Here is an 18345-nt window from a genome sequence, read left to right as displayed (position 1 = left end):
GTCCTGTTGCTCAGAACAGTTGATGTCACCACACTCCTATACTGCAGTGAGACCTGGACTCACAGAGTGCAAGAGCAATTCCATCAGCAATGCCTCCACCTCATCCTCCAGATTCAATGGGAGGACCATTGAACAAATGCTAGTGGATTTCTTGAAGACACCTCCATAAGCATTCAGGCAAAAGCTCGCGAAAAATCAACCATGACACTGTGTCTAGGGGGCCAAAAAGGGTCTCCCCTACGAGGTCTTATTTTCTCAACTCTCAAATGGCCAACATTCCAGGGTAGGACAAAGAAAATGCTATAAAGGCACCTTGAAGCGTGGCAGCATTGACATTAAAGGCTGGGAGGAGATTGCTACCAATCATTGGAAATGGCGACAGCTTGTCCATCTAGCTGTATGATGCTTTGAGTCCAAACGCCTTAATGATGAGGCAGGGCAGCAGCAGAGAAGGAAAGAAAAGGAAACAAATCCTGCACTCGGGGCCCCTCTACCTCATGGGACATCCTGCCCAAGGACTGCAGGTCAAGAATGGGCCTATTCAGTCACATGAAGGCCCATGGCAGAAACTCATTATTCTGAGTAGACATCATTCTCAAATCAAGGGACAGCCGACAATGACGTAGGAGCACTCAACACATTTGAATGAAGCTCCTTGTATGTTCATTAGATGCGGATGCTAAACTGCTTAAAATAATGTATGTTAACAGCACAGGGAAATTTTATCACATCATTAATCCTGTTTGAAAGAAAGTTTGTCTAAATTTCAAAATCCGTATTATTAGCAACATAGAAACTTAGTACATCTCTAACAATCTAATCACATTGACTGCATAAACACCAGATTTTTATATTTTGTTTGTACAGCTGAGAATTGACAAATAGAATAAATTGTAAACCATTACAGAAGCATTCTTTATTTAAAAAACAGTTCATCTCTTTTAGTGCACACTGCCATTGTCAAGTCAGTTGCTCATGCCTTCATCCATGCTGAATAGCAGTAATAATAGCACCACCTGGTGTCTTACTAGGGCCAGGGACTGCAATGAGAAGGATACTAAAAATTCTGCCTTTAAAAGAGAATAAGATAAACAACTTAAGCTGGCCCACACAGCTTGCCATTATAAAACAATGAGTGTATGCTAGATCTGGATTTGTTTCAGCATGCATTGGTATAATTCACACTTTTCTCTGTTGATCACTGGCTGGTCATCACAAAACCAAATTATTACTTTGTTGTTCACTTAGCTTCTCTGCCAAAATCACACATTGCTTTCTGCAAAAAAGGATCTTTATTTTATTAATGACTTAAGGTTTGAAAACAATTAAGTATAATCCTTTACTTGCTGAATTATTACAGGGTGCCTCAATGGTCACAGCTCAAGACTATGGTCCAGATTTTTGTGGAGTTTGAAAGACCCCAGAGCCATTTAAAAATAGTGGGGGGGGCAAGACAGATTGTGGGATTCCAGGCCCATTGCTGGCACACCCAATTTTCTCTGGCCTGGAATAAGGATGCAGGGTAGAAAACCCACACCCTGCACTTCTGACCTGGCTAGCTCTATTGTGGGGGTAGGCATCTCCTACTTCCCCACAATTTTCAGGCAGTCGAGCCAGTTTCTCCATGATATGTTCATGGATCCTAAAGGAGTCGTGAACTATAATTGGGATGTAGGAAGCTTTTGAAATGTAAGATCAAAAGGTCTTACCCATGCCCCTCCATGCCAACAGCTGCACCCCACCCACTCACCCATTGCTCCTTATAGCTCCCATGCCAACTCAATGCCAACTCACGCCCCACCACCCACCCCCAATGACCCCTCATGCCCTCCATGCCAACTCATGGCCCTTCCATGCCCATTAACTCACTATACACTATGCACAGAACTAAAGGCCCCAACAGTAACAATGGCATGCGGGAAACTGTTTAGAAAAAAAAACACTCATTCATAATTCTTTGAGAAAAATCTGGTGCTCCTACAATTCTATAAAAGCGTCAATCACACTGACCATTAAAGTATCAAAAGTAGAAGATTTAAATGCTTCACAATTCTTAATCTTGTGCAAATAAACATTTAGACATTGACAAAAGAGATCACAGAAAAACAATTTATTTTAACCTCATAAAGATGTCAATCAAGCAAAGTCAACATTTCTCTTCAGTTGCATAAACAACCTCTCGTTCTCAGCCAAGCATGAATAATTAGGCTTGGCTGAGAGCCCAGGTCCACTAAATTATATGGGATTAGGTAGATTACTGGGTGAATGGGTATGGAAAGGCCATGAGTTGGCATGGAGGCTATTGAGGGCCATTGGAAGATAGTGAGTGAGGGGGCATGAGGTCGCATTGGGGCTATAAGGGGCCATGGGGGTGGGTGGAGGGCATGAGTTGGCATTGAATTGGCCTGATGACGTAGAGAGTTTGTGCGGGTGATGGGGTGTAAGGATGAGGGCTAGAGGGCTAAAAAGTAACCAAACAACAAAAAGGAGGTGGGCCTTTTAACCAGCCAGTCTTGGCCATCCCAATCTGCTTCCAGGGGTGGAGGGCCTGTCTCTATCCCACACCTGCACACCCACCCACCAAATCCCCAGAGCAAAGATCCCTCCTTTTTGGGCTTTTCTACCGAGGCAGGTGCGGTGAGCCGGGAAATTTTCCGACTCAAGCTACCCATCTTGGTAGCGAAAATCTTGGCTTATGTTATAAGAACATGCTATCTGCTGCTTATGAATAGTCTCTTAGTTAAATTTTTACAATATATTTAGAAATAGGCTAGTGTCCCAAGACATTATGTTAATGAATACATTTAAACCTCAACATGTATATGCCATTTCTTAGTGTGCAAATTCTCAGTAATGCACTGAAAAAGTAAACTCTAAATCTTCCAGTCAGAACATCACAATCTTTTTTAGTGATATCGAAAAGATTCTCCAACAGTGTTAGAATTAGAATTATGGCGCATGTGGGAGTGATTATGTAAGAAAATTATTTTGGGGTCAGGTGCCAATAAAATGACAATTTTATAATTGCGATATCACAAACATTTCAATGAAATTTTCTTACTATTGAACCAAACAGGTTGACAGTGCAGGAGGAGGCCATTTTACTTATCATGTTTGTGCCAGCTCTTTGTTAGAGCAATTCAGAGCTAATTCCACTGTCCTGATCTCTCCCCATTTTCCTCTGATTCAAACATTTATCCAATTTTCTCCTAAAAAAAAATTAATGGTCTCTATTCCCTGCAGTAAAGCACTTCATGCTCCAACATACTTTTTTGCAATGAGTAAGATCTATTATTCTCTACTCAACTTTGTACAAAAAGGTGTCAGTTTTCAATGACTGGGGCATTCAATTTTATTGTTTATTCGCATCAAAAAAGGTCATTAAAAGCATGCCTGGTTGTAGAAAAGGAGTCACTCCATCATGGCATGATGGAATGCAGAATTGCTATGGAATGTGTACACTAGTGCTAATATTTACTACAATTTCAATCTTGTCATGTCAATTACCTGGATCAGGGAAATAATTGAAGTAAATGTAATATGTGGTGGAACATCTTAGCCAAAGGTCACACTTTACGATACCTGTAATTTATTTTTGGTTTTTATTCCCAGTTTTGTCCAATTTTGTATAAATAAAACCAGAAAAAGCATTGGTCACATAAGCAAGATTAATTGGAAACTTCTGGGGAGAAAATAAAGAGAATGTAAACATCAACAAATTTCTTACCCATATACAAAGGTGTTCCACAGGTTGCCTGTAACATTTTGTCACTGCCAACACCCCCTTTCTGCACAGAAAGTCCAAAATCAGTCACCTGGATAATGAAAACATTTCAGAATAGATTGTCGAATGTAGCATAGAATGTGTTGCAATGCATTTTTTCTGAGCATCAATTTTCTATAGTTCTCCTATTGAGTCAACTCTTCAGCTTTGTGTTTCGTTTGTAAATGTAAATCAGTCTGTAGTTTCCACTGTGGATGTTCACAAACTTGCTCCTTAAAAAGCATCTGTAACAGTCTGAGAATGCCTCCATGATGGTGAAAGTGTTTAAAGTACAACTACAAAAAACTCTGCAACCAGACGGTGTTTGAATGAATTTTCAACGAAGCAGAATTCATTTGGCCAGCACTGTATGATCGTGCTCAAGGCTGACTAAAATCAACCAGATATGTATAATGCACAAGTTTGAGAAATTTTAATTTCATGTAAATTCATATTCATTCATATTAGAAATCCACACAGAATGTTCAACTGGCTTTGCTGGCTCTGCATAGCATGACATGAAGAGGGGCTTAATTGGTGTAATTTAAAACCATTTGCAAATGTATCACTGCAGACTTAACAGGTGATTTTCTCCTGGGTCTGTGCCCATGGGCATTGCACCACATGGAAGCAACAAATTAGGTGGGTCAGAACATGCACCTATATAGGAGTATGCCTGATTGTCCTTCCTTATTTTATATGGAGGAATACTGGGAAGGTTCCTTTGTGGGTATGCACCATGACATGCCCATCTTTCGGTTATTTGCAGTGTACCTGGACACAAACCCAGAAAAATCTCTCCTAAAATGCTACTCAATTAGAACCATCAATATAAGGAATTGATGGGAATAATATAACAGTTGTATAAAGCAAATTTAGATACAAATTACAATATAGCATTTTTGATGTAGAAAAAATGTCCTTGACATAGGTGCAACCAGACAAAGAATTGAGTGAAGCCAAAGGAGATTTTAGATAGGGTGTCTAAAGGTTTAGTCAGAGATAGATATTATAGTCTAAAAAAGAAAATGGATATAGATTTTAGGTTTCAGAAATAGAGGTATGCATAAAAAAAAGCAGGAAAGTTATGCTGAATCTTTACAAAGCTCTCATTAAGCACAAATAGAGTATAGGCCCAGATCTTCCATTCCCTGGAAGGTCGTACCCCAGAGGTACCTCAGAAGATGCACTGGGGGACACATGGTCCCATACAAGGACTACACAGGAATTGCCCAGGAAGTTTCAGCTTCCATTGGGCATTTATCTGAATTGGGACCTTCTGAAACTCCGATTTAAAATTGTAGACTTTGGATGGTTCCAACTCACTTAGCAGAGTAGTTACCCAGGAGCCCAGGAAAGGTTAGAAGGATTAACATCAGTTCTAGCTCTGAAGTAACTATTGTACTGACCACCCATAACTATCCCCCCGGCCTTGCAACCAGCCCCTTACACCCCAACTATCGCCCCACCCCTGACTACGCTCCTCCCAACTACATCCCCACTCCCCGACTACCACCCCAACACAGACACCCCCTGACCACCTGTCAAAGTGGCTGTGACAATTAAACCTACTGGAATACAGCAGCCGGTGCCATAAAAAAGGGGATTAACTTCATTTCTCCCGACACTCCTACACTATGCTGAAGGCCTGCAGGAGCAGCTATGCTCCATGTTTCTCAGCAGGCCTGAGTTGGAAGTTCGGGTGTGAAATTTGGAGCTCCAGACTAAAGTCAGAAAATAGGAGTGGAGTGGCAATCCGACAGTGATTGCTACTCCAGGGGTTATTCGGTCCATTGCTTCCTGGTTCTGGTCACCACACTTGAGGGATGTGAGGGTCCTTAAGAAGAATCATTGAGATTTACCAGAATGGTTCCAGAGATGAAGAATTTTAGCTACAAGATTAGGTTGAAAAATCTGGGGTTGTTCTCCTTGGAACAAGGGAGATTTGATAGAGGTGTATAAGGTCATTATAGGTTTAGATAAGGTAGATGAAGAAAAGCTTCCCATTAACCGATGATAAAAAGATTAATGGATACAGTTTTAAGATTTTGGGCAAGAGATGCAGGGGGAATGAGAGAGAGAGCTTTTTTATCCAAAGAGTAGGAATGACCTAGAACCTGCTGCCTAAGAGGGGTAGGTGATAAATGATTTCAAAAGGGCACTTGAGGAAAATAATCTTGCAGGACTTCAGGAATAGATCAGGGGAATGGGACTGACTGGATTTCTCTAGAGAGCTGGCATAGACTTGGCGGACCAAGTGGCCTCCTTCTATGCTATAATGACTGTACTACTCTACGGAGAAGCATTTAGGAACATAGGAATAGGGTTCAGTCATTTAGTCCCTTGAGCTTGTTCTGCCATTCCATTAGACAATAAATGATATGTACCTCTTTCATTTACCCCTCTTTGCTCAATATTTTTTGATACTCAAATCCAACAAATATTTAACAATCTCAGTCTTCAAAATTTCAACTGAACTAACATCCACAGCCTTTTGAGGCTGAGTGTTCCAGACTTCCACTACTGTCAGTGTGAAAAAATACTTCCTGATTTCTCGCCTAATTTCCATGGCCCTAATTTGTAGTTTATGCCTCCATGTTCTGGATTCCTCCAGTAGAGGGCATAGTTTCTCTCAAAAAAAAAATTACCTTCTAAACTCAAAGAACTACAAAGCAAATTTAGAAAAATTCTCCATATAAATCAATCCTTTTCAATACTAATATCATTGCTGAGGTATAATGCCTAAAACTGTACGCAATACTGCAGATAAAATCTGACAAATTGTTTGCTCACTTCTGAATTCCACTCCCTGCCCAGAGATAAAAGCCGACATTTCAGTAGCCTTTTTGATTTTTATTTTAGCCTGAGCACTAGCTCTTAGTGATTTATCTACACGTGCACCCAATTTCTTTACTCCTCCACAGGTCCCGGTCTCAAGAAAATATTCTGGATTTGTCTTGCACAGATCCAAAGTAGATGACTTCTCACATTGAATTCAATTTGCCATCCATTTTCCCACACACTTAGCTATTATTACTGCTCCATCTACACAACCTACTGGGCCTACCAATTTATTTGGATATCCTATTCCTTCATCCAAGTAATTAAGAATGAAAAATTTGGTTAGGAGGGAGTTGCAGAGCATGGCACTTAGATGGCTAAAGGCTGTTGTCAATGTTGGGGTGATAAAAGGGGCAGTGCACAAAAGGGCAGAGTTGGAGAAGCAGAGGAGAAGCTTTATAGTGCAGGAAGAGGTTACACAGGTTGGAGGGGCAAAACCATGAAGGAATTTTAAATATGTTGGACAGCTTTTTAAATTGAAGGCGTTTGGAAACCAGGACCTATTGTAAGACAGCAAGGATAGCACTGGAAGCTCTGCTTGAGGTCAAATAAAAATTTGCGGTTGGAAAAAGCCTGCTTCTGCCTGAAAGAGTGACTGGGAAAAAATATGGAATTGTTAGCAAGGGTGTAGAGCTTGTGGTCTTAGCCAAAGGCAATGACTTCAGTCTTCCCAATGTTTAACTGCAGAAGATTCTGGACAAGCTGCCTGACAGCACAGAAACAATGAAGGAGCTGAGAGAGGTGCAGAGTTGGTATCACAGTATACATGTGGAAGCTGCCCGTACTTTTAGATAATGTTAAACAACTGTTTATTTGATCCATGCTTCAATATGGTTTCACAAATCAAATTGGATGATTTTAACAGATTTTTAAGCTAATGCTAACATCATAATTAGACAGGGAGCATTCAAAGTTCTACAGTTTGAATGGGCTGTTGGATTTAGAAACTGCTCAGTCTTATTCCAGAAAGGGACTCTTCAAGCTGCTAGAAGGAAGGGAGCCAATGATTTGAGAAACACATTTGTCCATAACTTCTGCGCTCCCCAGTGTCAGATTTGGGGGGAGGGTACCCCAAAGATGCGCTGGGGAATCCCTCTGGCAAGTTCCCAGGCAAGGTTTTGCATGGCAATTGCCCAGAAATACTAACTTCCTCTGGACAATTGCCCAGAAATACTAACTTCCTCTGGACAATTGCCCAGAAATACTAACTTCCTCTGGACAATTGTGCTGCACTGGGAACCATCTGAAAATGCGGTTTAAATCGTAAACTTCGATGGTTCCGCTGGGGTTATACCAACAGTTGCCCAGAAAAAGTTGGAAGAATTAAAACCTCATCTAACTTCTGGGTAATTATTGTAAAGACCCAGACCGACCCCATGAGACAACCCCACAATCCACCCCTTCCACCCCAACGGGGCTCCCCCCATCCCCTCCCAACCTCTGACAACCCGGCCTTTCCCTCCCTCCCCACCGACCTCAGCACCACCCCACCTCCATCGTTCTTGGACCCCGAACCCCCCCACCTTGGGACACCCCCGCCCACCTCGGGACCCCCCACGACCTCAGGAGCCCCCCCATCTCTGAGCAAACAATCCACCCAACCTCGGACTCTGCCTCCCCTCCACCACCACCGACCTTGGACTCCCCCCACCCCCCACAACCTCGGACCCCATCCCCCCCCCAAACTCGGACCCGGCCTCCAGACACCCCCAACCCCAAATCCTAGCCACTTGCCTTAGACACTTACCTTCTCCCTGGCCTGTCAATTTCCCTGGCCCTTTATACTTACCTGTTCTATGGCAGCAAGTGCTGTAAAAAATGGGGCGTGGCCTCCTTGAATATGCTAGATCTAGACGTCACTGGGGCCTACAAGGATTCCTTCAATGCAGGCCCCAAGCAGCTCCAGCGAACGAAGTGGCAACGCAATTTTCAAGATCAGGTAAGCGTACATTTTTGTCTTCTAATTTCTGCGGGCCAGGACTTTCCAATGCTAGTTGGAAGTTACGGCCCATTAAACCTTTTGCAACAGCTTCATTACACAATTCATTCCATTTACCTTGATGTTCAGTTTCATGTCAATTTCACTGTTGCTTTCATTGTTTTTAACCAAGATGTTTTCCAGTTTTAGGTCCCGATGAACAATATCTGTAGAAAGACCACACAATATTCAAAACATATATGTGCAATATAAGTAAACTGATGAGTTTAACATTTGCACACTGAGAACTGACATGCTAAGCAACCTGAAGCCGGAGCTATTTGCAAATGAATGACAGAATGGCAGAGTGTTATTTAAATGGTGATAGATTGGGAAATGTTTTTGTACAAAAGGACCTAGGTGTCCTTGTACACCAATCACTGAAAGTAAGCATGCAGGTGCATCAAGCAGTTTAGAAGTCAAATGGTATGTTGGCCTTCATTGCACAAGGACTTCGGTACAGGAGCAAGGATGTCTTACTGCAGCTGTGCAGTGCCTTGGTGAGATCACACCTGGAGTAGTGTGTGCAGTTTTGGTCTCCTTAGCCAAGAAAGGATATATTTGCCATAGAGGGAGTGCAGCAAAGGTTCACCAGACCGATTCCTGGGATGGCAGGATTGTCGTGTGAGGAGATTGGGCCGACTAGGCCTGTATTCACTGGAGTTTAGAAGATTGAGAGGGGATCTCGTTGAAACGCATAAAATTCTGACAGGGCTGGACAGACCAGGAGATCTAGAACAAGGGGTCACAGTATCAGGATATGAGTAGGCCATTTAGAACGGAGATGAGGAGAAACTTCTTCACTTAGAGTGGTGAACCTGTGGAATTCTCTACCACAGAGGGGTGTGGAGGCCAAGTCACTGGATATATTTAAGAAGGAATTAGATAGATTTCTAGACTCTAAAGGTGTCAAGGGGTATAGGGAGAACAGGAGTATGGCGTTGAGATAGAGGATCAGCCGTGATCATATTGAATGGCGGAGCAGGCTCAAAGGGCCAAATGACCGACTCCTGCTTCTATTTCTGTTTCTATGTAAACACACACAAAATCTCCCACACATACTGTGTATTAATATGTACCATAAACTAGGCTATGGTACTTCTTAAGGAATAAATAAATAATTTTTACTTACTCCACCTAGTAAGACATCACATTGTCCTTCATATTCAATGAATTACCCATAAAGTGGAGACAGCATTATGTAAACAAACTCAACAAGATCTCACGAACAACCGCTGGATGAATAACTAGTTATTAGTTTTGATGGGGTAGGGGTATTCTGTACCTCTCATTGGCTCTGGCTTCCGGTTGCTTAGCACAGTGGCTCTCAGTATGCAAATGCAAATTCTCCTGATTGCTAGCCTGGTCTGCTCTGATCAGTTTTAACCTCTCGCTGTCCTCCTCTATAACCTGTGAATTTAATAGCTCAAACCCAGGCACTGTTACAAATATGATTTCTAGGAGGTTAATGGGCTATAATTTGATTTTTGCCTCCTGTAGAAATTCTGGACTGGCATCCGGCACTGCACTTTTAGTGAATGTTCCATCAACACTGCTGGGCTGACTGGGGTTTAAAACTTGCTCTAGTTCATTTTGCTTACCAGTGGTTAACCCTGCATGGGTTTTACTGATATTCCCCTTGTGATCTCCATTAAGCGCTGCTTGCTTTGAGATATGTTCCCTCCCCTTCCTTTGTTTTGGGAATGGGCTTCCCCCAACCTGTTCCATGTCCCCTGGAATGCTACTGCCCCTAAATGGATGTTCAGCTCCTGCTGTGCTTCACCCTCACTCTCTCCTTTAGTCTATTTGGGAACTTCCCCGATCCCCATTTAAATCTGCCAAGAGGGTTTCTGATAAACATTTCACTGGCTCTCTTCCTTCATCCTTTTTAACCTTCATGGACCCTTCTTGGACCACTTTCACTTCTACTTGGTCTGGCTTCAGCCATTCTAACTTCTTTAGTTTCTATCTCTACTCTTTTTACTTCTGCTGGCTTGACTTCGGCCTTTTTAAACTTGTGGATTTTCCTTAACCACATCAACCCTCACGGAGTCTATCTTGATTCTTTTTCCTTCTACTGGCCTGACTTCGGCCTTTTTAATTTCCTCAGTGTCTATCTTGACTCTTTTTACTTCTGTTGGCCTGGCTTCGGTCTTTTTACCTTCATGTGGCTCTTCTTTGGCCACCTCAACTCTCTCGGATTATATCCTGGTTCGTTTTACTTTTACTGGCCTGGCTTTGGCCTTTTAAAATTCAAATAGCTGTTCCCTAGTCGCTCCAACTCTCATGGGTTTTATCGCCCCCATAAGGCTTCAAAACTTTTCTCGGTTCCCTGCACCTCGGCAGATCCCTGTTGGCTTTCTCCAGCCTTTTCAGTCCCTACAGACTGTCCTTGACTTTTCGGGGGGGGGATGGTTTTAAGAAAAATTAAACCAATCTTTATTCCAGTAACGTGGACCAGCGGGCACAGAGCTGCACACGCACAACGGGGGAGAGGGCAAGTCTCCCCTACCCTCAGAAATGGGACTGAATCTCCCCGAAAACTACAAACACCCTCACCCTCAGACACCCGCAGTGAGCGGGGTCATCAGCTTCAATTCTTCTTCTTGGGGGCCTTGGTCGCGAGGAGGGGGGCAGGGGGCCTGCTTGGTACAGGGCGGCAGAAAGCTTGTTGATGTCATACAGTTCCATACAGCCTGCCTCTGCTGCCCCCACCTCCTTATGCAGTCCACATAGTTTTATCTCCCTTTCTTGCTATCTTCGTTGGTGAGCTTCCTCTCTCTCCTTTTCTCCTTTTTCTCTTTCCCTTTCCCTTGCTTGGAATTCCAGCTCTAGTCATCTCTGTCCTTGCTGTATTTTTGCTAAAGCTATTTTACCTTTTACAATTTTCTCAGATTTGCAATCCAGGTCTCTGGCCACCAGTTTTAACATTTCAAATCTCCTGGCTTTTGGGCAAAACTCTAACTCCAACTGCTTAGCCACACTTTTCAACTCCTTGGGGGACAGAACTTTTAAATCATCAAAAGTCATTTTGACCTGTCTACGAAGGAACTGGCATCAAATATGGACATTTTTGTTAGTGCTGTAGCACTGTACACAAGAAAGCCTGGACTGATGTTTTTAAATTTATGTCTAGGGGTTAATTTAGTTTCCACTTCCAATTGCTCTTGTTGTCTATGGGATCTATGTCAGACGAGCCCCTAAATTTCTGTCACGATCATGTGAGGAGGGGTAAAAAAAAAAACTGACTTCCCTATTTTACCACTCCAGTTCTGACCATGAGGGTTTTGTTATGTGAATTTACAAGGATGAAGGTATTAACTCAAATGTCTGTGTTTAACCATTTACGTATTGATTGCAAAGATACCAATCTTGAGTTTAAACAAAAGGGGCTTGCTTTCATTGAGCTGAAAACCCACCCAGGTAAAGATATAAAGATAAAGATATGAAGTCCTGGTATATATATTTTATATATATATATAACACACACACATGCAAAATTACAAGTTATACAATATGAAGTTACTTTCTGGCCAAATTAAAATCCACTGATAAAAGGTAAAAGAGTTCACTGATCATGAGTCCTTCACTGGCATCCATGTCTGAAGCAGAATTTTTCCACGGTGGTTTTGAAAATTCAGTGGACTTGAAGCACATGAAAACGGCAGTTTCTGTTGACAGTCTTTTTTTTTAAACATAATCCATCTTTTCTAAAAGTTGATGATAGTGCACCTGACATTCCTTTTGATGGAAATGCTCTATCTCTGTACTGGATTTCAAACTGTAATGGAGATGGGTCTCGAACTTGAGCAAGAGGGAAGAGAGGTCATTACTGCTCCAGTGGCAGACTTCTGCTTAGTCGCTTGGGGTGCATAAATAAAAGACATTCCGAAATGGTCATTCTAGTCACATGAACTCTCTCTCTCTCCATAATGGTTTCAGAAGGCAATTGATTAGCTCATGTCTGGATAAACCATGGCTGTTGTTCCAATTTCCAATCCTCAAATCTTCCAATTTCCACCCCTCTAACACCTTCACATGGTCCATCTCCAACACTTCCCTCCCCTTCCTTGACCTCTCTGTCTCCATTTCTGGTGATAGATTGTCCACCAATATTCATTACAAGCCACCAACTACCACAGCTACCTCAACTACAACTCCTCACACCCTGCTTCCTGTAAGGACTCCATCCCATTCTCTCAGCTCCTTCGCCTCCGTCACATCTGTTCCGATGATGCCACTTTCCAAAACGACGCTTCTGACATGTCTTCCTTCTTCCATAACCGAGGTTTCTCACCCACTGTGGTTGACAGGGCCCTCAACCATGACGACCCATCTCCCAAGCCTCTGCTCTCACATCTTCCTCTCCGTCCCAGAACCATGATACTGATACTGACAACCCATTGTCTTCACTTTTCATCCGACCAGCCTCCACATTCAAAGGATCATCCTCCGGCATTTCCGCCAACTCCAGCATGATGTCACCACCAAACTCATCTTCCCCTCATCCCCGTCAGCATTCTGTAGGGAACGTTCTCTCTGGGACACCCTGGTCCACTCCTCCATCTCCCCCAACACCTCATCCCCTTCCCACGGCACCTTCCCATGCAATCACAGAAGGTGCAACATCTGCCGATTTACCTCCCCTCTCCTCACCGCCCAAGGGCCTAAACACTCCTTTCAGGTGAAGCAGCACTTCACTTGCACCTCCTTCAGTTTGGTCTACTGCATTCGCTGCTCCCAATGCGGTCTCCTCTACACTGGGAAGACTAAACGCAGACTGCATCCACAAGCATGACCCAGACCTTCCTGTTGCTTGCCATTTCAACACACTATCCTGCTCTCAAGCCCACATGTCCACCCTTGGCCTGCTGCAATGTTCTAGTGAAGCCCAACACAAACTAGAGGAACAGCACCTCATCTTCCGATTAGGCACTTTACAGCCTTCCGGACTTAACATTGAGTTCAACAATTTCAGACCATGAACCCGCTCCTCAATCTACACCCCTTTTTTATCCCTTTTCTCAAAATTCATTTTTATTTTTTATCCACTTACTTTTATTTTTATTCATTTTTATTTTCATTCATTTCTTCATTGTTTTATCTCCTTTTTTATCCTCCTTCCTTATCCCATTTTCGATCTCTTTTTTCCCCCCACCACCACCCCCTCCCTACACCCCATCCCCACAAGGGCCATCTGTTACTTGTTCATGTTGTTCTTTTCAGAGTGCTTACCCTTGTCTTGCTATTATCACATTCTGCTTTCTTACCTTTGGCCACTGCCAGCACCTTTTTTAGCCCTTACCACTACCATTAACACTCCTTTTGTCTTTTTGCTCATGACATCTTTGTCAATCTCTCCTTTGCCCCCACCTATCACTGGCCTTCTATCCAGCTTCACCTGTTCCACCAGCCCCCCCCACCTTAAACAGCATAATTTCATCATATTTCTACTTCTCTGTAGCTCTGAAGAAGGATCATACGGACTCGAAATGTCAACTCTGTTTCTCTCTCCACGGATGTTGTCAGACCTGCTGAGTTTTTCCAGCGTTTTCTGTTTTTGTTTCAGGTTTCCAGCATCCGCAGTATTTTGCTTTTATTATGGCTGTTGCTTTATGGCCTAGGTGATTAAATTCTGTAACATCCCAACCATTAACTTCTGAATGATCCATCGTCCAACTTGATGAGATCCCCCACATAGCTATTGCCCCAGAAGACTTTCTGTCTCTGCTCGATAGGTAGCTTTATAGAAATGCAAATGGTAAGAGTCCTATAGTTTCAGTTAATCTTTTGAAGTAGTTCTTGGCATCAGCCAGTGTGAAATTCTGTAGGAGGATGTCTGGGCATGTCTTAATTGTATTCCACATTGGAACCTTCCAAAAAACTGGTCAACTTGTAATACCAGATGTCAGGTGGCAGCCATCTCAAGTCAGTGTCTTTGCTTGTTTTTTATAAGTCCTTTGTAAAGCAGTTCAATATATATTTAACCAGCCAATGAAATTCAAGAATAATATCACATAGCACATGTCGTTGTGACAACGCTCCATACAAGACACTTCTAACAAGGCTCTGCTGCAAAGGTTTAAAGGTTAACAAGTTCCTCCAACCCTTAAGATTGCTGAAAATTTCTAAATTTGTTCCCAGTTAGTTATAATTGGCCATTGTACCTCTAGTATTCTCACTGCTGACTGCTACTGACCCTTGTTGAAAAAGGGAAAATATGTGAACATAGGTTGAGGATAGATTACACACAGCTCCGATGGGCTCTGCCATCTACTAGCCTTCTGATATCCACTGTTACGGCTCCCACATAAATAATGAACTCTTAGTAAGGTATTAGAGGATGAATGTTGCCTGAAAACAGTACCCCAAGCAAAGAATCATGGCTTTTGAAGAAGAGAAGCAGGTTTGTCATGTTCCCTTTGTGATACAGGGGTGACTTCTACTGATATGACAGGCTGTTTGCAATTTGAATGCAATTCACATTTGTAAAAATGGCAATATCTGACCAATGTGGTTATACGCTTGAAAATTGAAATCACATTACAATTAATTTAGAAAATATACTGGAACTACTCATTCCTAATACAATGCCTTATCTTCAATGAAATACATCTACATACATTGCCAATATTGTTCACTGAGGTAGGGAAAACCAAAAGCAGGCTACAGTTTACAAAAGATGGGATTCAATATAAACAAACACTTTTATAAATCTTACAAATAAAAACAAAAGAAATTTACAATACTGTTGGTGAATCCTCCAGTGAAATATTTGGCTGAATTTTTTTAAACAGCATGGAAACAGGAAAGGCAGATCACCCACAATTTCCCACCACTGACCAGCGTCCCAGTTTGCTAGCATGTTCCCACCTCCAGACCATTTTGGAACATGCTGGTTTCGGGGGAAAGAAGTGGCTATTAACCCACAAGCAGCTTGGGCGCCTACCTCTCTCCCCAATATGCATCGGCTGCTCCCACAACCTCTGTGGGTGGGATTGTTGATGTCTCAGGGCTGCAGGGCCTCCAACTGGCCCACCAGCCTCAGGAGCCCATCACCATCCTAAGTGAATGGCGAGTGTGCTCCAACTAATTGGCCAGCTCTTCAAAAACTGTGTCAGGTGTCAAATGCCAATGTGCCCAGAAATTCACCTGTCATCAGGGTCTTAATCCCAGAGCTAAAATTCAGTCCCTAGTGTTAAGGAACATTTGTTTTTTTAGCATTCCCATTCAATACATCAGTGATTACTGTAGATCTGTAGTTAGATTTCCATGAAATAACATCACAGGTTTCTATTTAGGAATGAGAATAATTTTTATTCATGCTGCACACTCTTACCAAATATTAGTAGGCAGTTCTATGAAACTACGTAAAAGGGTAGATCAATGATAGCTTTGCCACAGTTGAAAGCAGAAAATCTGCCCATGATTAGTATAATAAGTGCAACAAACCTGGGACAATTAGATAGATCAGCAATAAATGTATCCTAGTACTATTTATCTGTTTAAAAATAATATGGATTTTTTTGGCAGTGTTTACCATTTATATTAATATCCATGAAATTATTATTAGTTTAAAAGACTGGTTTGGGAGTCTAACAGGCACTTTCTTTACACCTAACACTGATTTTATATTTGACAAAGAAGTCACAGCATAAATGTTTTATGTCAGACAGAAAACCCAAAGAAACGGGAACAAAAAAGATAATTCTGATACAGTGAGAGAAAAACTGTTGTCACCATACATACATTCAACAAAATGCAAAACTCAAAAGTAGAAAAACAGCTGAGACTAAATGGGCCAGATTATTATATTTTGATGCACTACCTCACTTCCACTGCAATTGTCCTTGTCACTAGTATCTTAAAAATATAAGACTTGCATTTTATATGGTGCCTTTCACAATCTCAGGATCCTCAAGGACTTTGCAGCCAGTGAAGCATTTTGAAAGTGGAGTCACTGTTATAATGTAGGAAATGCAGCAGCCAACATACATAAGGCAAGATCCCACAAACAGCAATGCAACAATGACCAGATAATATATTTTTAGTCTTTTTGGTTGAAGTATAAATATGGGAAATTGATAAAAAAGTAGAAAAAAGACAGTTCATTAAACTTGCATTTCTGATACATTTTTATTAGGTGAATAAAATTTTAAAATCCCTTTTAAAAGGTGTGAAGTTTTTCAAAGTTGATGTTAAGAGAGACTTTGTGTTCCTTGTACGTGTACACCCAAGTTGGTATGCAGGAACAGCAAGCACTTAGGAAGGCAAATGGCATATTGTCCTTTATTGCAAGGGGACTGGAATACAATAACAGGGAAGATTTTCTACAATTATATCGGGCTCTGGTGATTATTTGGCCTGTACTCTCCGGAGCTTAGAATAATGAAAGATGATCTCATTGAAACATACAAGATTCAAAAGGGGCTTGACAGGTTAGACACAGAAGCTGTTTTCCCTGTCTGGGGAATCGTGAACTTAGGGGCACAGCCTCAGAATAATGTCTTGATCATTTAGGATTGAGGTGAGGAGAAATTTCTTCATTCAAAGGATTGTGAATCTTTGGAATTTTCTACTTCAGAGGGTTGTGAATGTTCCATAAGTGTATGGAATATATTCAAGACTGGAATAGATAGATTTTTGATCTCTCAGGGGATCAAGAGATATGGAAAGCAGGCAGAAAAGTGGAATTAAGGCAGATCAGCCATGATCTTATTGAATCGGAACAGGCTGGAGGGGCCATATGATCCATTTCCTGCTCCTATTTCTTATGTTATGTTCTGTAATTTTCTTATTGCAAATCATTCCTTTTGAATTACTACTTGAACTGAAAGTTTTCATTAAATGAGTACTTTACCTATTACAGATTTATTGCTTTAGAATTTTAAAATTACTATTTTATCTAGCATAAGTACATGGTAATTACTTCATTTATGCAATGAAATCTTACCATTTTTATGTAGGTAAGCAATTGCACTTGCTAGGCTTCGAATCACATGCCTCGTCTCTTTCTCACTTAAGCGTTTTTTTCTATGAAGGATTGTACTGAGTTCTCCACCCTCACAGACCTCTGTCACCAGGTATACTCGCTGAAAGAAACCAATAATTATTATGTTAACTACCAAGGAGATCTCATTATTATAACATTTGCTTCTTCAATTTTAAAAGGCATTTTATTCAAGGTGATGTAATATTGAACCTCCCAGCCATCTGGGGAGTCTGAAATGCGTCTAGTCTATATTAGTTGGAGTGGCTGATTTGCTCTTCAGTCTTCCCGTGTCATGGATAAACTATAAATGGCAACTAATCTGCGGGTGCATAAGATAAAAGCAAAATACTACGGATGCTGGAAATCTGGATTAAAAAGAGAAAATGCTGGAAAAACACAGCAGGTCTGGCAGCATCTGTGGAGAGAGAAACAGAGTTAACGTTTCAAATTCGTATGCCTCTTCTTCAGAGCTCTGAAGAAGTGTCATACGTACTCAAAATGCTAACTCTGTTTCTCTCTCCACAATCTGCAGATACAGGTGTTTAATGTTCATTAAAATAAGTAGGCAACTACTAATCAATCTCATCACCACCAGTACCATTTTTAAAAAAGCTATTTCATTAGAAAACAGGAAAGACAGGAATGTGATTTGTACACAAGCGGTATTTTTTTCTGAAATCTATGACAAAAGTGCCATGTTATTGGCCACTGATTAATTAGTGATTTGCAGCAAGAAGGGAACAGTTTCTAATGAAATCCCTGTGCAGGTTA

At 41.6% G+C, this 18345-nt stretch overlaps 1 protein-coding gene across 2 annotated transcripts in view; it reads right to left on the bottom strand.

Annotated features, from left to right (window-relative positions):
- Positions 1–18345, bottom strand: part of stk33 (serine/threonine kinase 33) — a 135370-nt gene that overhangs the window by 54878 nt on the left and 62147 nt on the right. For both annotated transcript variants that reach the window (XM_078549219.1, XM_078549218.1), the window contains 3 exons: positions 17536–17674; positions 8661–8749; positions 3728–3815 (listed from right to left, as the gene is read on the bottom strand). In XM_078549219.1, coding sequence (XP_078405345.1) covers positions 3728–3815; positions 8661–8749; positions 17536–17674 — 316 coding nt within the window. The remainder of the gene's footprint in view (positions 1–3727; positions 3816–8660; positions 8750–17535; positions 17675–18345) is intronic.

The sequence above is a fragment of the Cetorhinus maximus genome, chromosome 9, assembly GCF_964194155.1.
Source record: "Cetorhinus maximus chromosome 9, sCetMax3.hap1.1, whole genome shotgun sequence".
Lineage (NCBI taxonomy): Eukaryota > Metazoa > Chordata > Chondrichthyes > Lamniformes > Cetorhinidae > Cetorhinus > Cetorhinus maximus.
Note: the sequence above shows the minus strand (reverse complement) of the source record. Positions and strands in the feature narration are given on the sequence as shown.